Source organism: Gracilinanus agilis, chromosome 2 (genome assembly GCF_016433145.1).
Source record: "Gracilinanus agilis isolate LMUSP501 chromosome 2, AgileGrace, whole genome shotgun sequence".
Classification (NCBI taxonomy): Eukaryota; Metazoa; Chordata; class Mammalia; order Didelphimorphia; family Didelphidae; genus Gracilinanus; species Gracilinanus agilis.
In genome coordinates this window covers 476,825,877-476,851,035 of record NC_058131.1, presented here as the reverse complement: position 1 = coordinate 476,851,035, position 25,159 = coordinate 476,825,877, and the positions used below count along the sequence as shown (strand labels likewise).

General features: G+C 38.4%; 1 protein-coding gene across 4 annotated transcripts in view; it reads right to left on the bottom strand.

Moving 5' to 3' along the window:
* Positions 1 to 1,109: 1,109 nt before the first annotated feature.
* SIPA1L1 (signal induced proliferation associated 1 like 1) overlaps positions 1,110 to 25,159 on the bottom strand; it is a 165,887-nt gene continuing 141,837 nt past the window's right edge. For 2 of the 4 annotated variants that reach the window (XM_044664918.1, XM_044664920.1), the window contains 7 exons: positions 21,773 to 22,012; positions 20,767 to 20,932; positions 15,640 to 15,886; positions 8,107 to 8,253; positions 6,805 to 6,919; positions 2,982 to 3,066; positions 1,110 to 2,372 (listed from right to left, as the gene is read on the bottom strand). In XM_044664918.1, coding sequence (XP_044520853.1) covers positions 2,229 to 2,372; positions 2,982 to 3,066; positions 6,805 to 6,919; positions 8,107 to 8,253; positions 15,640 to 15,886; positions 20,767 to 20,932; positions 21,773 to 22,012 — 1,144 coding nt within the window. In that variant the 3' untranslated portion in view covers positions 1,110 to 2,228. The remainder of the gene's footprint in view (positions 2,373 to 2,981; positions 3,067 to 6,804; positions 6,920 to 8,106; positions 8,254 to 15,639; positions 15,887 to 20,766; positions 20,933 to 21,772; positions 22,013 to 25,159) is intronic. The other 2 variants (XM_044664919.1, XM_044664921.1) reach the window with 1 other exon arrangement.

The window sequence follows — 25,159 nt, the reverse complement described above, 5'->3', positions numbered from 1 at the left end:
ACGTGCCAAGTCTCAAGGAATTAAATTTTTGCTATGAAAATTTCACATGTGAATAATCAAGAATCACTCCATTTATAAGAGTACTTTGAAAATGTAAAATGGTATAGAAATGTGAAATTAAACACAGAAGGTTCATTATGTATTCTCAGATACATAATCTAATCATGGATAATAAAACTTTGGTATTCTAGGATGTTAAAGAAATGTGGTGGAAATGGAAGTGAAGTATCAAGATAAATTCTGGTATAGTTTTACAAATAAAAAACCTCAAACAATAATGCCAAAGGGCTTTAGAAGAGCCTTTAAAGTACGTTTTATTGTCTGAATTTTACAAGTAGCCTTTAGAGGCTTCATACAAGAATTCTGTTGCAAAACTCTAATAAATAGTCTGCCCCAAGTCCCAAAACAAAATTTAAAACAAAATAAGAACAAACTTAGGATAAAAGCAAGACTTCAGAACGCTCAAATGTTAGCAATATTTCTCATTTACAAATAATATCAGGCACTGTACAAACCTCCTTCATACAAATCAAAAAGAAAGAGTCACAATCTTTACAAAATAACTTTGAAATCTTCCTTTTCCCATAATCTAAATGTTACTAGAAAAGAATTCCATGAGAGAAGGGGAAATCACAACACAGAGTGAAATTGTAGTTTCAAAATTTGAGGAAGAGAGAATATGAATGACTATGGCTTCTCTGGGGTTTGGGGAGGGATAAATTGAGATTATCCTTAAACTGAGAGAAAATTTGAGTGACATAAAAATGATGAACAATTGTTAACAGGTCAATTGCTTGGTTACAGAGAAGATGACAGAAATTTTGGGATGATGATGAAGGCTCCGAGGAAAAGGCTTGGGTTGCTTTCCTCCAAAGGGCTAAACATGGTTTAGAGCAGTATCAGGGTTTGGCACTGAGGCCCATGAATGATGTCCTGGCATACCAAAGCATTTTGTGATTTCTGAATTTGAATGGCAAATCAATCATTTCTTTAGAGAAACTCCTTTGATGGCCTCAATTTCAAAAATCCCATGCTTTGATGTCACATTGGAAAAAAGCCAATTTTAGATATCTATTCAAGCATATGAATATTGTTCTTATCCTGTCCACTACATTCAAAAGGTAAGCAAGAGCTCTTTAAAGTTTTGTAATTTAATTTTCCCTCTACATTTTTCCTGTCTCCTACCAAGACTAACACTTAAATCATCTTCTGGGTACTTTTAATCAGTGTTAATTGGCCAGTTTTTGGTCTCATGTCTGTTTTCCCTCAAAAGGAAAACCAAAAAGGCAGGGGGACCATCGTTTTTAGACTATATCGAATGGAGAGAATGAAGTTCTTGGGATGGGTAATTCAATAGATGTGATGTGTGGGAACCTTAAAAAACTTATGTTTGCAGCCAGAAAGGTAAGTAGAGGTCAGTTCTACATTTGGAGAGGTTGCTTAAGACAGCACTTGAGAAGTCTATTTACCCTGTGGAAAGTAGGTGGAAGTATATCCACAGGAAACCATAGGTGATAGCAAATCTTGCGGTAGTAACTAGGGATGTAGAAAAGATCATGAATAACACGCCCCATCCATGGCCTCTGTTTCCCTGCCTAATCCTGCTGTTCTGGGTTAACACAGAGAAAAACAGCATTGATTCATGCATTCAAGGGAGATACACAGCTGCTCATGTCCAGTCACTTCAGCACAGAAGGTAAGGAACACAGCCCTCCCACAGCCCCAACCCTAACCCCCAATAAACAATCCAAAATAAACATGTACTAGTTTTCTAGGAATCATCATATTTTTCAGAAGAGCAAGAAAAAGTTTGGATTACCTGAAACAGAAAGGAAAGAGCTGATGGGAAGTAAATAGAGGCAGATGGACTAGATCATTCTAGTCTAATCCCCATTTTTTTTCTTTATACATTACAGATAAAGATACTGTGCAAAAAAATAAAGACATTCACATTTTAGCAGTTAAAGTTTTATTTTACTTTTTAAATTTTTTATTTAATTATTTTTTTTTGTTTTTCTATAAAAGGCAGACAGTGATTGTTGATCTGCAATTGTTCTGTTTGTGCACTCGCAAAAAAAGGGGCTATCTATAGGGAAGGTGGGGAAAGTGCTCTGAAGATGCTTTCAATTGCATGATTCTGGGGCATTAAAGCAGTCTCAGAAGAAAGGGAACATTCCCTCTTGGTCCCCTCCCCTACCTTCCCTTACCCCTCTCTGTTTGATCAGTCTTTAGCTCATATCAATTGTGTTGAAGACCCATTCAGTGAATTTTTTCAGCTTGTCTGATGCACTCTGGGACTCTTCCTGTAAACGCAAGTTGTCTTCCCGAAGATGCTGGACTTCAGCCTGGAGGTGAGCTTTGTCTTCTTTTTCCTGGGAGGTGATAAAAGAAGAAAGGAAAAAACCCAACAAACAGAAAATATTGGTTTATGCTCAAGAGAAAGACAAAATGTGAGTCATATTTGGCGCCTTATTTTCACATCACTAGATGCCTAGGCATATGTCCTGCAGTGCTCAGAATTAAGGAATTCCCAACCTTGAGGCTACTGGATAACATTCATTCTCTCTGAATAACCGTCACTAGAATTCAATGTGGATAGAAAAATCCAAAGTAGAAGTGCATAAGAACCCATACACATGTGAGAAAGCCCTTTCCATGCTGTTGATGAATGTTTTCCTATCATGTCCTGGCTGAGACTCAAAACAATCTTGGGAAAAGAAAACCACTTTTTGAGTTGCACCAAAGACCTGCTTTGGTTATGTCTCAGGAACAGGAACAAGGGGCAGCTTGGGGCCCTGAGCATTCACCTAAACCTTTCCTTGGGTACCTACATTTGGGAGCAGCTGGCTAAAACTTTCAGCCCAAGACTAAAATTGGGGAAAATGGTCTCATAATACAAGATCACACTTGAACAGTCTTGACTTTTGTCCTTAGCTCCAGATAGAGACTGGGACATCTGCTTTTAGAATGTGTTCATTTACCTTCTTCAAATCTTCTTGAAGCATCTTCAGCATACCTTCCAGTTGGTCCACTTTAGAAGCCAGTGTAGGAGAAGAATCTTTACTGCTGGGAACAAAGGAAAAATAAAGAGCAGGATCCCTGTTAGCAGGAATTGCTCTGTTTTCTTTTGTTTGTTTGTCTTTTTAACCCAGAGAGAATGCCTTTTTGTAAATGGGTTTCCACAACCTCCTATTGTCTGTATGGCTTGTGCAATGTACATTTCTCAGAAGGGCTTCAATAACAGAAGTTACACATATGCTTTATCTAGTCAATCAGCCTTTGCTGAAGATACCATAACTTTTCTTTCCAAAGAACAAAGGAAAACAGTAAAAACATTCTCTTTGATAATAATAGGAGAGGCAAAACATAAAGGGGGAACTTTCTGACAATGACAACTGCCAAACAACGAACTAATTTCTTAGGGAAACTATGGAATTTCTCAGTGCTTTCCTAAGACAGAAAACCTAAAGGAGTTGTACAGATTGGTACAGAAAATCACTTTCTTTAGCTAATTATCTAATCATAAAAAGCAGGTTAAACTTTCTTTTCTTTTTTCCCCCCTCCAAATCCTTACCTTCTGACTTAATAATTAATTAATTAATAAGAATAGTATTAATAAAAGAATTAATAGTATCAATTCCAAGGCAGAAAAAAAAAGTAAGGGCCAGGCAATGGGGATTAAGGAAGTATCTGAGGCCAGCTTTGAACCCAGGACCTTCTGTCTCCAGGCCTGGCTCACTATCTACTGTGCCACTTAGTTGCGCCCATGCCTACTTGTTCTGTAAACTTCTCATTGCTGCTTGGTCATGTAATCTCTGCGACCCCAACGTTCTCCATGAGAGAGAAGACACTTAAGTCATTTGCCTTGTTAGAGAGAAGAGAGAAAAGGTGTTAGTCAAAAGAGCAAGTTAGAATTCCCATCCTAGGGAACAGGTAGGTGGCTCAGTGGATTGAGAGCCAGGCCTCAGACACTTCCTATTTGTGTTACCCTGGGCAAGTCACTTAACCCACATTGTCTAGCCCTCAACTGCTATTCTACCTTGGAACCAATATACAGTATTGAATCTAAAATAGAAGGTAAAAGTTGTTTTTGTTTTTTTTTTTCAATTTCCATCATAGAGAAAACTAGACGGATTCCTGCTTCTGTTTCAACCCTAGCACCATAAAGCAAACACCACAATAATAAAGCATGTTGCAATCTTGCCAAATTAAAGGAATAATAATAACCATCTCATGAGGCCAGGAAAACTGGGCCCTCTGCCATTATCCTCTGTAAAAACTTATTAGTTAGAGCTCTTGCCTATTCATTTATCACAAGCAGCAAATGAGTATGATTTTGAAAGACTACCACCAATTGCAATTAATAGACTTCTGTAGACTAAAGTGGCATCATGTGGTACTTTCTAAACTGCTATTGGACTGGTTTATAATGGAGTAGGAGGATGGAAATTAAGTACCAAGGCTTCATTTACATTCTCTTGTCTAATTAATAGGAGAGGGTACCAGTATGACAGCCATAAGGTATTTTCCATCCTAAATAAAATAATCCTAATGTTTCCTCCCATACCTTTTCCCCAAAGAAAGATGCCATTTGAGCTCTACTCTCAACTTTTTTTTTTGTCCTCTACCCCCAGCTCTTTTAAAGTCCCAAACTGCTGAGTTTTGCCCAGTGCTGATTTTTCACAAAGTGAAAGAATTGGAAGGAGAAGATTATGGAGTGGTTTGTTATTTTTTTTATAATGAAGAAATACTTAATATGATCACTGCCTTTAGTTAAAGGGATATCCTGGTGTAAAGAGTCTTTACACTTGTGAAAGAGAATCCTTTATTCTCTTTGCCTAGTTGGAGCTAACACTTTGGTTAACAATAATTTAAGTACCCCTACTTGGTACCTCACTAGATTGTGAAGAGAGGATTTATTCTCTTTTGTCCACCTTTTGATTGAATCAACAAAAGCTTGAACTAGGTAGAGGAGCTCTCAAACCACTTAAGAGAATTCATACCCTGGGAAACTCAATCAGTCAGGAATCTGTGAACCCTTTTGATGAGTATTCACCCCTCCAGAAGGTGAGAAGTGGTTCCCACAAACACTGCTCCCTGGGCAGTGCAAGACAATTTGGAAGCTGTGACTGGCCCCTGTGAAGAGGGGCAGGGACAAAAAGCCACTATAAAAGGTCCTGAATTTCTGGGGCTAAAAAAGTCAACTCTAAGAAGGAAGTCAACATGAAGAAGGAGCTGGATTTCAAGAGGGAAGTCAGCTTCAAGAAGAAGGTTGGCTGAAGGAAGAAAGTCAGCCTTAGGAATCACCTTCAGCTCAGATCATTGTCTTGGCCTGACTAATGAAGGGAACTTGGGTGAGTGAATAGCTGGCTTTCCCTTCCTGTCTTCTGGAGACAGTTTAACTCCAGTTGAAGGTCAACAAGTCCTGGCTGAGTTGAGCACCAGAGCAATATTTAGTTAGGTAGGCTAATGTCTTCTCTACCTTTTTGTATTTCTCTGCTTTCACTCTTTCTACCTCTTTTGTAAATAAAGCTATTACAGGTCATTTTGACTTTGAGCAATAATACTTTGAATTGGCGACTACCATATTATTTATAATTTTCATATATTTTAGTCAACCATTAAAATTTAATTCTTATACTGGATAATTATATTTTTGTTCTGCTTGGCCCAAGAGGCTAAACTAGGAACAAGATGCACAAGGTAAGGAGATAGGTTTGGGGTTAATATAAAGGAAAAACTTTGTAATAATTAGGGCTGCTCTGAAGTTGAATGGGATGTTTGGTTCTCACCTAACAGAAGTCTTCACAGAAGGGCTAAATGACCATTGGTTGAGTATGTCGTGGATGGGACTTTCCTTCAGGCCCAGGCTGGACTAATGATAACCATTTACCTCTTTCTCTAGCACTTCTCACACATGTTTTCTAAGTGTTGTTAGATTGACTGATAGAGTCCCCTTTTATAGGAATAGCTCACCTGTCCATCACCCAGACCATAGCCAAGAGTGAGGAAACAAGCAGAAATAGCTATCATCAATTCCACATTTGAGAGCTCACATATTTTACTTAAAGAAGAGTCTCTCTGTGTCTGAGATAAGAGACCATTCTCTTTTGTATTAGACACAGCTGTAATAAATTTGAACATCAGATTTCCTAGCATGTAGCAAATAAGGAATAGTAAATCATAAGAGTCAAAGTAAAGAAGGAAGCTGGGGCTAGAGATAGGCACTTTGGCATCATTGAGAAGTGGCAGCCTATCTGGCCTCAGACACTTTCCAGCCATGTGACCCTGGGAAAGTCACTTGACCCCCACTGCCTAGCCCTTACCACTCTTCTGCCTTGGAGTCATATTGACTCCAAGATGGAAGGAAAGGGTTTATTAAAAAAAAAAAAGTGACAGCCTGATAATGAGGTGGATGAAAAATAATTCAAAAAAGTAAAGATGATGATTTAAAGTATGACAGTTGTGATGTGATGGGGACAAACATTCCAACATCTCAACAATCTCAAGAGTATCACTGTATCATCATTATATAGAGCTGCAGATTCTTTTTAAGAAGGCAAGAAAGGAGGTAAAATAATTTAGGAAATACTTCTTTCAAAATGGTTAAAATGTAAAGACAAAATAGTTGTGGTCCATGTTGGTAGGTTAAGTAAGCTTTAGTTAAAAAGAAAAACCGTATGAAGAATAATCTCAACCTCCAATAATGCTGTAACAAGCAAGGTGTCATGTATGTTCCCACCCTTTCACACTGCTAGGAGAAAAGAGTACACAAAGTAAAGCCCATGCCCCATGGAGCCCAACCTTCCATAAGACTTCATCTGGGCCATAGCTTGGTCCTCTAGCTGGTCGCTGTTGGAGGCAGCACTCAGAGGTCGGTGGTTTTCATCACTAGCAGCAAAGAACGAGGCTCGCTGGACTGGAAAGGAAATGAGAAGCCACTCACTCTCTCCTTTGGAAATTAAAAGAGCCAGGTCCCTATACATACTAAGAAGCCAACAAACATCCTTCAGTGCAAAAATATAATAGGTGAAATTAATACAAAGTATGAGGCTTGATGCCCAGGCTATCACATTGTTATTATAGGTAAGAATCTTCACTGAATCTCTGAGTCTGAATCTGAGTCCAGAGGTGGCAAAAATGTTATTTACTGTGTTTTACAATAAAATAGGGCCCCCAAACATTAAAGACTCTCAGCCTTATTTCAAGCTTCCTTAAGAGGTCTATTCCTGAGGGAAGTGGGAAGAAGGTTGTAACCTGAAGTATGACATATGATCAATACTTTCTAAATCAGCTGGAGTCAGTGAAACTAGTTAATTAGCCATTAGGTTCCTATTTACTTATTGATATCACTCCATAAGAAAATTGGTCTTGTGTTTTAAAAGAGGTATCAAAGACTCAAATGGCAGTTAAAAACTGATCCCTCAAGTAAAGACATCTACATTTAAATTCTGAGGAATCAACAGGAGAAATCAAACCCCTCTAGTCAAGACAATATTAGTCTACCTCACACATAAAGAGGAAGGATCGACAACCTAGGGTGTCCTTAGCAAATGCTAAAAAAAAAAAAAAAAAAAAAAGGTAGTAGGGATTAGTCAGTTGACCAGTCACCTGGTCAATATTAAAATAGGTAAGAGGAAAATGGAAAGTATCCTATTGACTATGTAGATAGGAAGGACTGGGGAAAGCATGTGTGGCCTCGGATTGCTGGTGGAGGAACTTAGAGGCTTGGGAAGACTAAATTATTCCGAAATATATTTTAGCCACATTGGGGAAATATCTTTATAATGTAGTGAGAGTTTGTCTCTGGATTTATGTTCTTTGTAGCTAAGTAACCATTGGGGGTTCTTCCACACCCCTTCTTTCTTAGTATGACAGATGGGAGACTCAGAGAGGCATCCTTGTCAGAAATTTACATTCACGAAAAGGAATTTATTATACTTCTATATGTCCAGAAAGTGTGTATGTTCTTGTTATGTTACTGGGAATTAGAATTAAACAAAAGAGTTGTCCCTGAGTTCAAACATTCTGTTTTTGTGATGTATCTTTCAGCATGATACCTAAGGGAACACAGTTTTTTCCAACGGAGATGCTCAGTACACTTACCCTCAAAAGCTTTGGCAGCATCTACCAAATTTGACCAGTCTAGGTCAGAAGCAGAGTCTGGCAGGGGCATGAGACCTGGGTCCGGCATGGGCTGCCTTCTTGGCTCCTGGATATCAGTGAGGGAGCTGTCTGAAGCTGAGAACTCTCCTGCAAGGAAGCAGAAGGGTTTCAGTGACATTCAGAAGAAAATGATGTTCATTACCTGATGAGAAGAAAAGCAAATCACCGTCAGCCACAACTAGCCAGGCACTAGAGATGAGGATTAATTGTTTGCTTATTCACATGGAGGCACTTTCTTTTTCCATGGAAATATGATTTAGTTCTTCTATGGATAAGGAAAAAGGTGGACATTCTTTCCACAAGTACATATTGTAACCCCTCTGTGCCTTAAGGCCCTGTCTGTGCTGTTTTCATCCAAATTTTCCCATAAATTCTCTTGCAGATGGTCTGTTCAACAGACTGAGGGCCAAAGAAAATGCTCCAAATTCTGACCACATTTTTTTTGGGGGGGGGACTATGGCATAAGCTGTGGAAAAGTTACTTTTGAGCCAAGGCATGTTATATAAAACTAAAGGACTAACGCATCTCTTGCCCAAATCCATTGGCCTGGGACAGTTTCAGGTTTCCTAGAATCCTGGAGAAGTTCACCGATACTCTGACTGATCTATCATGGAGCCAAACCAGGAGAACTTGTTCTGATATAAGCAAAAAGGTTCATTGTAGTTTGGCTTCTTTAGGACTCCTCTGAAATGAACAAAAAACATTGTGATCTTGGTTTTAACCAACTCCAGAATACCCAGGCTTGTATTTCCCTTTATATTTTGCAAAGCTGGTGTCTAACTTGCCTACTATGATGCAAGATAGGGTCCTAAAGAGGCCTAAGAGACATCTTAGAATTCTTCCAAATTAAGATTCTACAATCCCCACAAATCTATTCTTCATGGAGCAGCCAGAATAATCTTACTGACTAGAACTGGTCATGGCATCCTATGCTAAGAAATCTCCAGTGGTTCTCTACTATTTGTCAAATAAAGTTTGAATTGCTTTGCATTACATTTAGAGTCTTCTCCCTATTTCTGGTCTCTAATAATATTGCCTTTTCCCCACATTATGCTTGAACCACAACTAATTGCTCTGCCTTCCAGTCAAGCCCTGTGGCCTCTATTTGAATGCCTTTGCTCCATCTGTTCCCTATGCCTGGAATGTCCTCCTCCCCATCCCACCCAAACTTCCAATGCCAGATTACTGAATTCCCAGACAGCTTTTAAAAAGCAATGCACATGCCACCCCCTCCATGAAGCCTTCCTCTAATTTCCCCTAGTGTAATACCCTTCCTCTTTGGGCCACACATAATGCAGTTTTGTAACTGTCATACCTATCAGATAAAATTGTATGTTATAGCTATCTCTGTGAGCTTATTTCTTTCCCATACAGGAAATCTCTCTAAGGACAAAACCCAGGCCATATTTAAAGTTTGCATTCTCCTGACTTCAGTGCCTATCATAGTTCTCAGCAGTGTTTAATTAAAATATCTGCTTGGATGATGAAGCATGGGCAGAGAAATGATGGACTACAGGTGTGGGATGAGGCTTATCATTCCAGAAAGAGCATGTGCTGAGTTCTGATTAATTTTAAATTGTTCTTATTGATCCCCAGGGAGGATTTCATGGGGAGGGAAGGGACAGGGGAATAACTAGGAATGATGACATGTTAAAAAAAAAAGATTATCATGAATATGACTTTTGCACAATCACCAAAATTCTAGAAGTTCTTGAATCTCCATATTTATATTGTTCTAGCTCTGACTTACCCCAGAGGGATGAAAGCTAAAGCCACAATGATTACTGAGGACAAAGACTTTGGGGGAGATGTAGCACTGATTCAGAGCTATACACAATCCCTTGAAGAACATTATTGTTAAAAAGATGAGCCTTTGTTGTAGAGAGAAGCTTGGGGTTTTCAAAAGCACTGCAGAATTTCCTCCAAAAACAATTGGGACCTCCTAAATTGAATACTTCTTTTTATTCATTAAAAATGGGATAGCTAGGTGACTCATTGGATTCAGAGCCAGGGCTAGAGGACAGGTCCTGAGTTCAAATCTGACCTCAGACACTTCATAATTGGGCGACCCTGGGCAAGACACTTGACCCCAGCTGCCTAGGCCCTATCACTCTTTCTACTTTGGACAGTGATATACTTCTTGATTCTAAGACAAAAGGTTTTAAAGGTTTAAAAAACAGACTAAAGCAATAAGCATAATTGTGCAATTGTGAAAATAAGGCTGACTTTTGTTGCTCAGTTGTTCTTTGGTCATGCCCAACTCTCTTTGGCCCCACGTAGGGCATTCTTGGCAGAAATACTGGAGTGGTTTGCTATTTCCTTATTCAGCTCATTTTACAGACGAGGAAACTGAGGCAGAGTTAAGTGGCTTGCCCAAGGTCAAACAGCTAGTAACAGATAAGAAAAATGAAACAGACAGAGTTGAAGTAGCTTGCTCAGCTAGGTCATGTCTTTACAGCTAGAAAATGTCTGAAGCTGGATTTGAACTGGGGTCTTCATGACTCCATGTCTGGTGCTCCACGCATTGCATCACCTAGCTGCAGGCTGCCCTTTCTATCTTTGTTTTCTTTAGGGACATTTCTCCCTCTTCTGTCATGTTAGGAATCCAAGAGTGGTAGCTCTTCTATTGTCCTCCTTCTGGTTTTACCCTTACATGTTTTCCCCATGATTAGTCCCTCTCCAAATTTGACTTCCTGTCTTATCTTCGCTATACTGAGCCCCATTTTGTAAAGATTTACAAATAAGTGTATATTTCATATTGATGTTGCTTAGGTACCAGCACTGGTCTTGAACTGCTGGATGAATGATGATGATGGAATAATTCATTAAGGAAGAGAAGAAAATTTACCCTGTTTTTTTATTTTTTATTTTATTTTTTTTTAAACCCTTAACTTCTGAGTATTGGCTCATAGGTGGAAGAGTGGGAAGGGTGGGCAATAGGGGTCAAGTGACTTGCCCAGGGTCACAAAATTTACCTTGCTCTGACCTAAAACCCAGTTCAGAGACAAAGACCTATTCTTTGGTTTGTTCTTAACACTGTTACTATAACAAGACAACATCCTGTAGAGGAGTAGATGTTATAAAAAGTTAGAGAATGGGGCAGTTAGGCAGCTTAGTGGACAGAGAGCCAGGCCTGGAGTTAGGAGGTCCTGGGTTCAAATCTGGCCTCCGATACTTCATAGCTATGTGACCCTACTGCCTAGTCCTTATTGCTCATCTCTCTGAGAATTGATACTAAGAAAGAAGGCAAGAGATGAAGAGGAAGAGGAAGTTGGCACCCATACGAACTGTAGATGGAGAAATTGAAAGGCTATTTCTCTTTAGTGATTTTCCTAATTTAATAAGAGTAGAAAATAAAAGAGGATGAGTCATAAAAGAAGACAGCTAGGTTTAAAATTTTTTTATATGCCTATGGAAAAGAACTGACCATAACTTAAAAGCCACTCGCCTTTATTTTTCCTTTCAAGGGTTATGTAAATAATTCTGAACCAACCTGGGGTCAAAACTGAAGCCATATAAACAGAATCTAAAGTGGCGTCATGTCATTTTACAAATACTCAATCACTGTTAAAGCCAGTGAAGGAAGCCAAATAAAGCTTAAAATGGTACATTTTCTCAGCTATATTGTCTGGGGGTTGAAGGAGAATCCCATTTCTCATATTTAAGGGTATGAAATTAGCCACTTTGTTGAATTTCAGGGCCTGACAGGCAGGAGCAAATTATACTCATGGAGAAAATGGAAAAAGAGCGCTAGAAGAGTCATCTGAAACATTGATTCTTGAAATCTTAGTTCCTGAAATAGGGCAGATGCAAGGGCAGGCTATGCAATTCTGTGAGATTTGTTTATACGATGTGACCATGAGAGTCAAGCAAACAGCAGGCAAAATGGTTAATGTACATCTATAAGCATCTCTAGAAATACCTGTTTACAAGGAGTTAAAATGTTTTGTCAGTTAAGATAAGCTGGTCTAACGGAATATATTTAGCAGTTGTTTTCCTTTTCAAAGTATGCAAAGAACTGCTTTGAAGTGCAGCTGCTAGTTATTAATGTGCTCAAAATTAGCAGAATTATGAGTAAATGGAAATCAACAAATACAGGGAGATATTAAATACTCAGTTCTATTTAAACTTGCTCTCACCAAGGGCAAGTAGGTAGAACAGATAATTTTGTGCATCATTCAAAATTATTGTCTGGGCCCCAATTTCAGGTGCCCTTGAAAAGGAAATAAATGCTCCCCTCTCCACACATACACCCCAAAGAAGTCATATTTCAGTGATTCACAGCCAACGAGGCTTTAAGCTATGCAATCAGAGTTGTTCAAGGTCCAATTTGATTTGGGAACATGCAGTGCATAGATGCTACCTTCTGAATAAATAAGTCTTTCTTGATCCCTTCCCACCCTCTCATCGCCAATTCTTAGCACCCTTTCCTGTCCTGAAGTTATTTTACTTTACTCTGTGCATATATTTCTTTGTGTACATGCTGTATCCCTTTAGTACAAGGGTTGTTAAGTTGGGACATGTGATTTCATTTAAAATATTTAGATTTTTAAAAGAATTTTTGAAGGATTTAAATTTTTCTGACATTTTTGATATTGGACATTTAGAACTTATTTTAAAATGTCATAAAACTTTTCAATACAACTTCTTTCCGGGGGCAGCTGGGTAGCTCAGTGGATTGAGAGTCAGGCCTAGAGACAGGAGGTCCTAGATTCAAATCTGGCCTCAGACACTTCCCAGCTATGTGACCCTGGGCAAGTCTCTTGGCCCCCATTGCCCACCCTTACCACTCTTCTGCCTTGGAGCTAACACAGTATTGACTCCAAGAAGGAAGGTAAGGATTAAAAAAAAAATACAACTTCTTTCCCTTGTAAACATATGTATTTTATGTCTTTAAAATCATTTTCTGGGTAGGGGTCCAGTCCAAAGATGTGACCAGTCTGCCACAGGGGTACATGGCACAAACAAAGGCAAGAATTTCTATAGTAGAACACAGGCTCTTTGAGGGCAAGTTCTGTTTTGGTTTTTGTATGTTCTATATGTGCCTTGCACTCAGCAGGCACTTCAGAAATGCTAGTTGAGCTGAGTTAAAATAACCATTGTTTGCCATTCAGAAAAGCTAGTAAAGAAAAGGGCAAAGGTAGGTACCAGGACAGTATGTCCATTGGTCCCCTTATGGTCTGGAGAGGGCACAGAAGCCAGATTTGATTCATTAGCCTCTTGGCTTAAGTAGTCTTTCAAAGGAATGCTTGGACATTGACATAATCCCCATTGTAAGCAGCCTGAAGGGAAAAATTTTTAAGTAGCCATCAAGTGTAGCCAGAAAGACTCTGGGTATTTCGTCTCTTAAGAAACAACTCTAGACTGTGCAGACTTGATTCAGTCCCCGTGGTTTTACCATCAGGTCTTCTCTGTTTGACACTGATCATGAGGAAATAGCTCAGCATGTGAATATTGCTGGATTTGCTGGCTGGCCTATTATTCTGAAGCCAACTGATTTAACATTTATAAAGTATGAACTATTTGTAGGGTGTGGTACAGCCTACACCAAATAAATCATTTCTTCTTTCTTGGAATTAATATTCTAAAGAAATAGAAAATATACCATTTTTTTTCTTTCTGAGAGGAAGAGAAGAAAAAGAATAAGATAATAGGAGATCTCATTTTTAGAGTTCTAAAAAGGCTTACAAAGTATTGTCCTCAAACTAATCATGAGAGATAAAATAGTATAAGTATTATTATTTCCATTTTACTGATGGGGATGTTAAAATTAGTTCTCAAAGCCAGAATTCAAATCAAGGTCTTTGGACAAGGTAATCCCAGCACTTCTACTCTTTAGTAGGTGAAGGGTGGAGGAGCAGATAAGTTAGAGAACATTTCCCAAAGGAGAATGGTGAACTGTGAATGAGGGAAAGCATGCATTATGCTACAAGTGGAACTAGAAACCCTTTGAGAGACCACTGGCATGCAAGAATGCACAATGATGGATCCAGAAGATGGGAACTAGGTTTATTTGAAAATTAGTCTATTGTTTCTTTATGTATTACAATAATACATACAATAATACAATAAAACAAATCCTTTAATTCATGATGATGATGTGATTGTTACTAAGGTAGGTAGTTCCAAAGATACGGAGATGAGAGAAGCATTCAAGGGCAAGTATAGAACTGGAGAAGCCATCATAGTAATAGGAATGGTCTAGACTCTAAAAATGAAGAAAGCAGTAGCAGTAGAGTATAGGAATGTTTTATCTCCTAAAAAATAAGTTCTCCCAGAGAAATGGTACCTTGCCCTGTTAAGCAAAGGACAAGCCAGAGGCAATGATATAAAGTACATGTATTTTTGGAGATGGATATAAACATAGAAGGGGACATGGCAAAGATCAGAGTAGGAAATAATACTGCTGGAAGTAGTAGAAGGAAACACAGGGCAAAGAATGATTTGGGAGAATGAGAAAGTATAGCAGGTCAAAAGGATATTTAAAAAAACCTCAGTGGAATTCATATGGAAACATAAAAGGAAAAATGGAATTGGGATATGGATACAGTGCTAACTAAAGTAGGGAACTGTGTTTCAAATCATTTTTATAGATTCACCTCAAACTAGCAAAATCTATTGGGAAAGACTTTATGAAAAATGTTTAATGACTTAAGACAGTAGTTTCTACCAATGGTCAATCATATACCGCCCTCTATGAGAAGAAGAATATATTCTAAATTGAAATGGGGGTGTGGGAGAAGAAAAAATAGTCCAATTGGCAAGTGAAAAGGAAGGGTTACTTTTACCCTATGCTTCTACCAAAAGATATGGGGATCCAGCCAGTAGCAAATGTTATATGGACTAGATAGTCAAGTAATACTTTCAGAAGGATATCATGATCAGAAGTTTGCTCCAAGACAGTGATGGGCAAACTTTTTAAAGAGGGAGCCAAAGGAAAGAAAATGCTCATCTGTGAGTCTGTTTCTAAGACAAGTCTTTTGAAGTTTCATTCTATTGTATCCTACTCAGTGTATTCATCAGATTAGGAATAACGTTGCGCAGCCAGATAGAACATTTCAGGGGGCCACATCTGGCCCGTGGGCCATAGTTTGCCCATCACTGCTCTAAGACATTCACCACCAGTATATTGGTCAATATGAACACAGATGGTCAACATTATAGTGTTATTATTAGTAGTGGGAGTATTGTAATCTGGGAGAGAAATAGAAAGATATCAGCTAGAGATGAATCTCTCCTTTCTCCTCAATCCCATTGTTAGACATTGCCCTGGTTCTTCATTTTAGAGATTCTGTAATAAGTTTATCTGGCAACAGGAAAGAAAAGGACTAAGATGAATGGAATCACATCATTGCACCAGGGGAAGGAAAGGTGCTTTGTTGTTATTTTTCATTTTCTGAAATATCTGTTTGAGTTAAAAATCAGGACATTAGTTGCTGTGTTGGACATCATTGTGAGAGGATGCCCACTTACCATGCAATGACTTCATTCCTAATGTGTACGATGGCCTCCGTAAAGGGAGAGACTTTGGGAGAGAAGGGTAGGTGCTACTGAAGAGGACATCGTTGGGCAAGGCTTGGTCCAGAATCGAGTTCCTCGAGGGGAAGTAGTGTTCTCTTTGACTGCTATAAATACTTTCATCCGACAATGTTCTGTGCAAGGTCCGCCTTGTGGTAGGAGTAGAAGGGAAAGGAGATTGTGGAGAGGAAAGTCCATGGAACTGTAAAATAATGTCAACATAAGACAGGGTAAATCTCAGCTGTTCAGGATCTGGAGTCCTCTGATGTTCAGGGAAGGGTATGAAAAGAGATGATATCTGAAGAGGTGGGGGCAGAGAGTAAGATCATTAGTCTAGAGACAGCTACAATTTCTGCATTTTCAAAACAAATGAACATTTCCAGTCTGAAATCTCAGGCACCATCCTGTATCATTATCCTTAAACACTGGTGTCTATAGGTATATGGAGATACATACTGGTATGAATTCTCTACACAGAAGCTTTTTGGGTGATCAGCCCTTCCATCTTACTGTCTCCTATTATAGTGCATTTGCTAGGCAATGCGTTAGACAACTGCTTGGTGTTAGCTTATCAACATTTGCTGAATTAAATTTCTAGAGTACAATATCAATCCAGGTACTTGTAGAACATACATTAAAGGCACAAAAAGCTGCTTCTTAGAGCTCATGGAAATGGTTTCTTTGTCCAGAAAATAAACACAAGAAAGGTCTGAGAAAGGCAAGCTGTTTAAATGAATAATGTTCTACTCAACTTCATTTAAAAAGGCATCTGTTTCTCTGGCTGCATCTTTGGGTTTTTTTTAATGACCAAATCCGATTATCACCTGAAAATGTTCTGCATGCAAAAGATTTTAGTTAGGCTCACTAGTAACCAATAGAAACTTAGCAATTCTTAAATGCCTTAAGTAATATGCAATACAACACAATATTTGCACATTGACCAACAGTTACTCTTTTAGTTTTCTTGCAGAATGCCACCCAAATTGTTAAAAAGAATATGAATAGAGGCATCCAGGGGGAGGAGGTAGTTTAAGGCACTTCATGTAGGAGGTAACAATAGGAACTTATGACTCACTGAAGGGTTGGTATAATAGTAAAAGAGAAAAATCCATGAGTGACTGTATAAATACAGCAAAACAAAATTGTATTCAAGTTCAGTTTGTTAAATTGAGTGAAGTCTGAAACATTTGTTTCAGAATGGAAGCCAACACGGGTAATATGATCTTAGGCTGTCTTCACAGAAGCATAATATCCCAAATTTAGGCAAGTGACTTATTCATTGCATTCTGCCCTGGTCAAAACTCATCTGAAATACTGTGTTTGGCTGCATGGACCAGCTTTTGAAGGGCCCAGATAAGCTTCAGCATCTAGAATGACCATGATGATGAAAAGCCCTAAATCATGTCATATGATGTTTACTTGAAGGAACAGATTGTTTCTTCCGGAAAAAAAAAAAAAAAAAAGGAACAATGATAGGTGGCATGATATCTGGCTGCTATAGAATATGAAAGTTTATTAGGGAGAAGAAGGATTAGACTTATTCTGACTGGCCCCAGAAGGTACAACTAGAAGCAATCAAAAGAAGTTGTAAAGAGACAGATTTAGACTTGATGTCAGGAAAAGCCTCCTAGCAGAGCTACTCAGAAGGGGAAGGAATTGCCTAGTGAGTTAATGGTTCCTCCTCACCTGACTAAACTATAATGACATATTACCATCAGCATATGTATTAAAAGGCAAAACATTCCCATTTCAGTAGGGTGGAAGAAAAAAGTATCATTCCTGAATTCTCTGGTTCCACTTAAATTTCCAGGAAGTTTTCTAAAAAAGGATTACACTCCCTTTCTTTCCCCTACCAGCTAGGTGGTACAATGGAGCTGAAGTTAAGAGTCAGGAAGACCTGAGAGTTTAAATACAGCCTCAGATACTAATCATCTGTGTTACCCTAGGCAAGTCACCTAACCTCTGCCTTCCTCATTTTTCTCCTCTGTAAAATGAGGATAAAAATTGCATCTACCTTCTAAGGTTGTGAGGATCAACTGAGAAAAAGTCTTTTACAAACCTTAAAGCACTATATAAATATTAGCCATCATCATCATCATCATGCCAATCATGTATATATTTGCCAAGTCCTGCCCAAAGACAGAGAAATACTCTGTGCTATAGAGAGCTAACTGAAATGTGAACAACACTTAGTTAAAAAAAATTTACAGAATAATAGAACGGGCAGAGATCTTAATCATTTGGATGCTCCTCTCATTTTATACAACAAAATGGAACTTCAGTTAAGTGACTTGCCTGGAGCCACACAGTTAATGGTGGAGCAAGGATGCCAGCTCCGGTTACTTATCTCTAAGTCCAGTGCTCTGGCCATTAGAGGGATGTCTATTACTGATATAAATATGAAGTCATCTGCATTTGTATTTCCAAGTACCCCAGCCATTTTCCCCACTTTTGAAGGCTGTCCTCTGGTTTGTGTACAGATACGGCTGCTGCTACATTGTTCATTACCCAGACTGCCTGTACCACCCTCTTCTGGCTGGCTATTCTTTAGTGCTTCATAACTATGACACCTCACTTGAACAGAGCTGGCTATAACCGTTTTCTTAGGAATCCTACCATCTTTCATTTTCTGAATACACAACTGGACATCCTGCCCAGCAGAGCTTGGATGCTGCAACAGCATCAATTCTCTGCCAGAGGACCGGATGTGATTTAGGAGCTCATTGGAGGTGACGCTGCAATTTTGGGTCTGGGACGACGTTGATGAAACTTTTCAAGAAATTAAGACTCATAACCATAAGCCTTTCAGTTCCCCAATAGATTTTACTCAGAAATTATGGTAAAGGTTCCTGTCAGAGCAAATTTCATTTTCCTCTAACCTCTAAGGCAAAATATGAAATAATTTGTTATTTAGAATGTGGTATTTAAAATTTTTTAATAAGCTTCTTTGGGTTTTGACAAATACAAAAAGGAGTTACAAGCACATGCTTCTGTAAAGGTTGCCAGGGAAACCATTTGTACCCCGGGTGTTGAGTCTAAACTGTGGCTTACTTATAAAATGGAATTTATGGAAATCAAGCACCTTTAAATCTAAAAAGTATTATGTAAATATTTATAATAATAAATCATTTCTGGTAAAAATCTCACAACAGAATGTATTCTATATAAATGTTGATGAAGTTTAGGGAGCAAGTTTCATCTTTTGGCAAAAACTCCTCCCTCCCCATAAACAACAACAACAACAACAGGATTAGGGAGATATTAATACCCGTTCAGCAATTCCTCTTCTGTTTTAATCAAAACTGGAAGTCTTTATTAGTAGTTGAGAAATAGTAGTTTTTATTTTAAACCAATCCTAGAAGATCTATCTATCTATCTATCTATCTATCTATCTATCTATCTATCTATCTATCTATCTTAGAATCAATNTCTATCTATCTATCTATCTATCTATCTATCTATCTATCTATCTATCTTAGAATCAATATTGTGTATTGGTTCCAAGGCAGAAGAGTGGTAAGGGTAGGCAATGGTGGTTAAGTGACTTGCCCAGGGTCATACAGTAGGAAGTGTCTGAGGCCGGATTTAAACCCAGAACATACCATCTCTAGTCCTGGCTCTCAACCTACTTAGCTATCTAGTTGCCTCACCCCCAAAGTTTTTTTAAAGGTTTCATAGGTTTCACCTGTAAAAGGGGTCCAGGACACAAAAAAAATGTCAAGAACCTCTGCTCCTGAGTAAGGAAGAAACTGAGCAAGGAAATTTTCATAGTAGTATAACATTAGCCTTATTTGCTGTATGATTATAAGCCCTTAGATCTCAGTTTATTAATTAGCAAAGACTTGATTTTTCCATCTTCCAAATGTCCTATTACTCCAGAGGGACACTGCGCAGCGAGGTGGTGTGGTGGACAGAGCATCAGGCCTAGAGTGAGGAAGGTTTGGTTTCCCCCAAGTTCAAATCTGGTCTCAAGACACTTACTAGCTATGTGATCCGGGACAAGTCATTTAACCCTGTTTGCTTCAGTTTCCTCATCTGTAAATGAGCTGGAGAAGGAAATGACAAACCCCTCCAGTATCTTTGCCAAGAAAACCTCTAATGGGGTCCTGAGGATTTAGACATGACTGAAAATGAGTAACAATGAGAAACACTACCTTCCAAACTCAGTGCCATCCTTGACTCATCACTAACTCACACCGCATATACAACCTGTTGCCAAATCTTGTCATTTCTGCCTTTTTAATCTCCCCTTCTCTCTCCTCACATAGCCACATCCTTCATTACCCAGCACCTGAACGACTGCAACAACCTTCTAGTCGGACTCCCTATCCTACTGTTCTCTTTCCATTCTTCTCAGTCCAAAGGGATGCTGTCTTCAACCATCCCTGTTCAATGAGCTTCAGTGATCCCGTTACCTCCCAAATCCACTACTGTCTTCTTTCTGGCACTCAAAGCCCATCACAGCAGAATATCTTCCCAAACTTTCATTATTCTTGTGCTTTATTCCTTTTCAGTGCTCTCCCATCTAGCTCTGCTGGGCTACTTGCTGTTCCTCTCACACAACCTCCTGACTCCACGCCTGAGATGCTCTTCTCTCTTCCCCACCCTTTGTCAGCCACATGTGTTTCCTCAAGAGTCAGTTCCAATCCCACCTTCACAAGCTCTACCTCCTGTTAGTGCCTTCCCTCCAAGATCCTGATCCATCCACTCTAGGTATACTCTGTGCACATGTAGTTATTTAAATGTTGTCTGCTGCATCAAAATGTGAATTCCTGGAGGGCAGCAATAGTGCTTCTGCCCTTTTTTGTGTGTCTCTAGTACTCAGCAAAGTACTTAATGTTTTTAAAAAATTATTTCCTTTGAACTGAGTTCAAATATTGCCTTATGGTACTCCCTCTTGCTTGAGCACTTCTTCTCCTAATCCCCCCAACCCCCTTACCAAATTACCCTGTATTTATTTTATATACATTTGTGTCTTTCCATTAGGATATAAGCTCTTTGAAGGTAGCCACTGTTTTAAGGTTCTTAGTAAATGCTTGATCAATAAATTACTTGTTTCTTGGGAAAAGTCCTTTTACATACCTTAAAATTTTTCTGTGATTCAGGAGTTGGGCTTTCAAGGTCAATTAGTTTTTTTAGATCCTCTTCAATTGTTGACTTAGATGTTTGCTTTGGAGATGCCCGGAGGTCCCTGGCAGAGGCACGCAACCTGGTGTGGGCTATTTCATTGCCATCACTTTGGTGGCGTCTTAAAAGAAAAGAAAATAGTAGAAACGAAAATCAATAATTGAGTATAGCATCCTAACCTAGGGAAGAGGTCTGTGGAGGAGGGAAGGAGGGAGATGAATTGTAATCTAATTAAAGCACATCTTATTTAAATAATCACCTGCCAAGAAATGAAGCATTTAAATACAAAAGGGCTAATTGTTTTAATAAGTCAATATGACTAAAAGTTGAGTAAAAAAATGGCACCAGGCCTGTTGGAAAAAAAATACTGGTTATCTACCTACCCCCAAAGTTTTCTATAAAAACAAATTAATTCAACATACCTTTCCATTTCCATTGTATGAAGATATATATATATATATATATATATATATATATATATATATATATATGTGTGTGTGTGTGTGTGTGTGTGTATACAGTGTGTGCACACACATGTATGTGTATATGTGTACATGCATGTGCATTTAGGGATTCCTTTTTGGATATTCCCTTTGGTGTCTAGCTGCACATACAGTTACTACCATCAGCTGAGAATTTTGCATTTAACACTAGCAAGAACATCAAACGTTTTCAAAAGACACACCAGTTGGCCAATTATTCTGAAGTGTGTTTTCCTATCTTTGGAGATCTGAGAATCAAATCCTAATGTCAATGTCATCTCTCCTTCAAGGAGGAAGATTAGCAAAATGATGCGGTGAAATGTCATAATCAATTTGTTCAGAAATAATAAGTGTGAATATCTTTCCCTCTTCCCTCCTCCCCTTTTTCATGTTATTTCCTCTAAGGAAGCTGCTCTGGATTTTCTCTTCTTCATGTTTAAAATGAACAACCAAGCAAAAGAAGCAAAAAATGCTCTTACTTTCTTGTATCCATAAACCCCACAGAGTTTATTGTCCCTTCAGGTTTTTTCCATCCAATCAGGTACTTGCTAGTAGCACCCTGCCGAGGGTAGAAAGTCCTAGGACCAGAAGAGGAGGAAGAGGAGGAGGAGAAAGAAGGCGCGAGCTGCGGGGAAGTGGCAGAATGAAGCTCTTCTTTGGGTGAACTTCTGGCACTGGTGAAAACAACTGGACTGGCAGAGTGTCGTGAGCTCATGGTACTGGGAGAGAAGTGTAACAAAGACAAAACTTGACTTAAGTTTGCATGTAGGCATCTGGTGTAATTATTTACTAAAGCCACATTCTGTTACTGGGAACACAATGTTAAAATTCCTGCTATGGCTGAGGGTAGGAGTCCCAAAAAAATAAATAATTTATACACTTCTAAGGGAGCTCAGTTGCTGTTGGCCTCCCCTTTCACTACTGCCTATAATTTAAATATCCATTGTCAGAGAAACAAGTATTAACCTGGGGCCCTTTTTGCAAACAAATTATAGAGAATGTCAAAGAAACTTTCCCCAAAAGTCACTATTATTGAAGTTTATTTCAGTTTAGCCTAGAAAGATAGGTGATGGTTTGGAGTTTTTAGGAATGAGTATCCATGGCTATGATGCTCATGGAGGGGATAAGGCAGAGAATTAGGAAGGGATAAGAAATTGTATGTCCTTTTTATGCTTACCCTTAAAGCAACTTCAACTTTAGTCTTGGTTAAGGCTTCTATATTCTCATATAAAGGTTGCTTATCATCAAAAATTTTGCTTTTGGGTTAAAACATGACAGAGTAGCTTGATGGATGGAATATTTTCCCTTTGGTTCACTTTTAGTTCTTTTTGTCTGAAGAATCAGGGTGCTCTGAATATTCTGATGGTAAACTCAATGGAAAGACTAGTGACTAGAGAGTTTTAGGCCTCAAGTTCAAATTTCAGCACTGCCCCTTACTACCTGGGTGACCTTGGGCAACCTCTGGGGTCTCAGTTTCCTCATCTGTAAAACCAGATGACATTCAAAAGTCCTTTTATAGTTCTAAGTCTTCAATCTTATGCATTACCTAAATGCCAACAGGGAATTTTAGACATGTCAAAGCTCTTTCTCACTATCTGTACCTACTTTGTTCCAGGAATCTGAATGAAGACAAGACTCAAATAGTATTTAAAACTAACCACTGAGACTTCCAGTTTACTTATCCTACCTTTTCTAAGAAGTCTTTAATAACCTTATTTATCCTGTACTTCAGTGGAGACTAACTCAAATAGAAACAGGGACCACTAAACCACACTTAAGGGTATGTATTAGCCACATGTTATTAACTTAGAAAACCACGTATTGACTTAACCTATGATCTTTTGTATTTTTATTTGTATAATTTATTCTGTTAAATAGCTCCCATTAGGAGGTGGTTTAGGGAACCTCAAGAGTGTTGCCTCTACAGCACGGAATCAGTCTTTGACACCTCTGTTTGTACATATTTCTTTGTTGTCTCACCCCATTAGATTATGATCTCCTTGAGGCCAGGGACTGGTCTTCTTTCTCCCTTTATTTATATCTCTAGCACTTACCACATTTCCTGACACATAATAAGTGCTTATAGTCTAAGTAAAAAAAGGTTTCATGGAATTCTAAAGGGAATTTAATTTAGCTGCAGAGAATGTTCTAATTGTCAAGACCATCCAATGTCCCTCTAGACTTTTCCTCATAATACTGGATCCTACTGACATTCCTAGCTTAAGGCAAAACCAATTAACTCTAACTTTTAAGATGTTCGGGGGGAGGGAGGGTGTCATAATCTGTATATAGATTGTCCATGTTTTTTGCTATTCTCCTCCCATTGCCTGCTCATTATCATTTCCACACTAGCAGGGCAAGGTAGAGGAGGAGAAACTCAATTTTCTATCTCAATGACCCCAGGAAAAGATTCAGGAGAGGTTAAGAAATAAAACTATCAAATATGAATTTTTTTAGGAGGCTTGGCCATAATTCAAATTTACCTAGATTAACTTTGACAAGAAAGGACCTTTATAATAAACAAAACTCACATGCTATCTGCAGACTATCAAGATGGCAAAGCTTCCTTCATTCTTGTAATTGCAAGGGACTAATTGGTCTAAACTTTGGCAAAAGATAAAGTGCTTGGATGAAAATCAAAATAAACAAAGAGAAAAGTAAATTTCCATCCCTGTCATTTATCTGCTTCTGAGTCTCTTCTAAAGTAACTGAACAATCATAGTTTCCCTCTCCTAATATAATCATATGATCCTCTTTTTAAAAGATTTTTTCTTCCCATTATGGGTTACTGGCCCAGAGAAAATATTCAAATGAGGGCTACATAAACGAAAAAGAAACTTTGTGTGCAAATGACAGTTATGTCTAACTGATTAGCTTTTCAAATGAGAACAGAGTGACACATTCTTGCATTAGGCTATAGAAATGAATTATGAACAATTTCAAATCATGTTATTAGTTTGAAGTAACAATATAAAGTGGAAAGGTTTGGACTCAGGAGGACTTGGGTTTAAGACTTGATTCTGGTACAGTCTAGAATGTGTGAGCAAGGGCAAATTATTTAATCTTTAAGTGCCCCAGACAACTCAGTAAGACTATAAATTACTAAAGAAATGGCTAACTTCCATTAGTAGAAGGAGGTTTCATTGATGAAATCACACATTTGAAGCAAATCCAGTCATTTTAATGAAGAACCTACTACGTACCTGGCACTGGGCTAAGCACTCTTTATTATCTCAGTCGATCTTTACAACAATCCTGAGAAGTGGGTGCTTGTACTGCTCCCAGTTTCGGATGATGAAACTAAGGCAAATAGAAGTTAAGTGGCTTGTGTCTGAGGCCACATTTGAACTAAGGTCTTCATGTCTCCAGGCCCAATGTTCTATTCATCAAGTCACCTGCCGTCTAACTAATAATCAAGAAATCATTAGCTATTTCAAGTATATCTACATGAAGCCTGAACATGAGAATGGTTTCAATAAGTAAGAATGATGAAAATATTGAAAAAGTAGAAATTTCTTCTTCCATCATTTGGGCTAATTCATAAACTGAAGTAGAGGTAAAGTCTCATAAAAGATCACAATAGAAAAGAATGAACAAATCTGTACCTTTTAATATAGTCTTCTCATGATGTTTATTAACAAATATGATTATATAAGTGAGAGGTTTATCCCTGAATAGAGGTTTTAATAAATGAAATTTCTGGCTGAACTGGCTCATAGTGTGGAACACAATGTCAATATACTGTACAAATGGATATATACTCAAAGCTATCTATACCTTTTAAATGAGGAATAAGTAGAGATAGGAACTGAACATGTCATTTTAATGGTATAAGGGTAGTGATGGGCAAACTTTTTAAAGAGGGG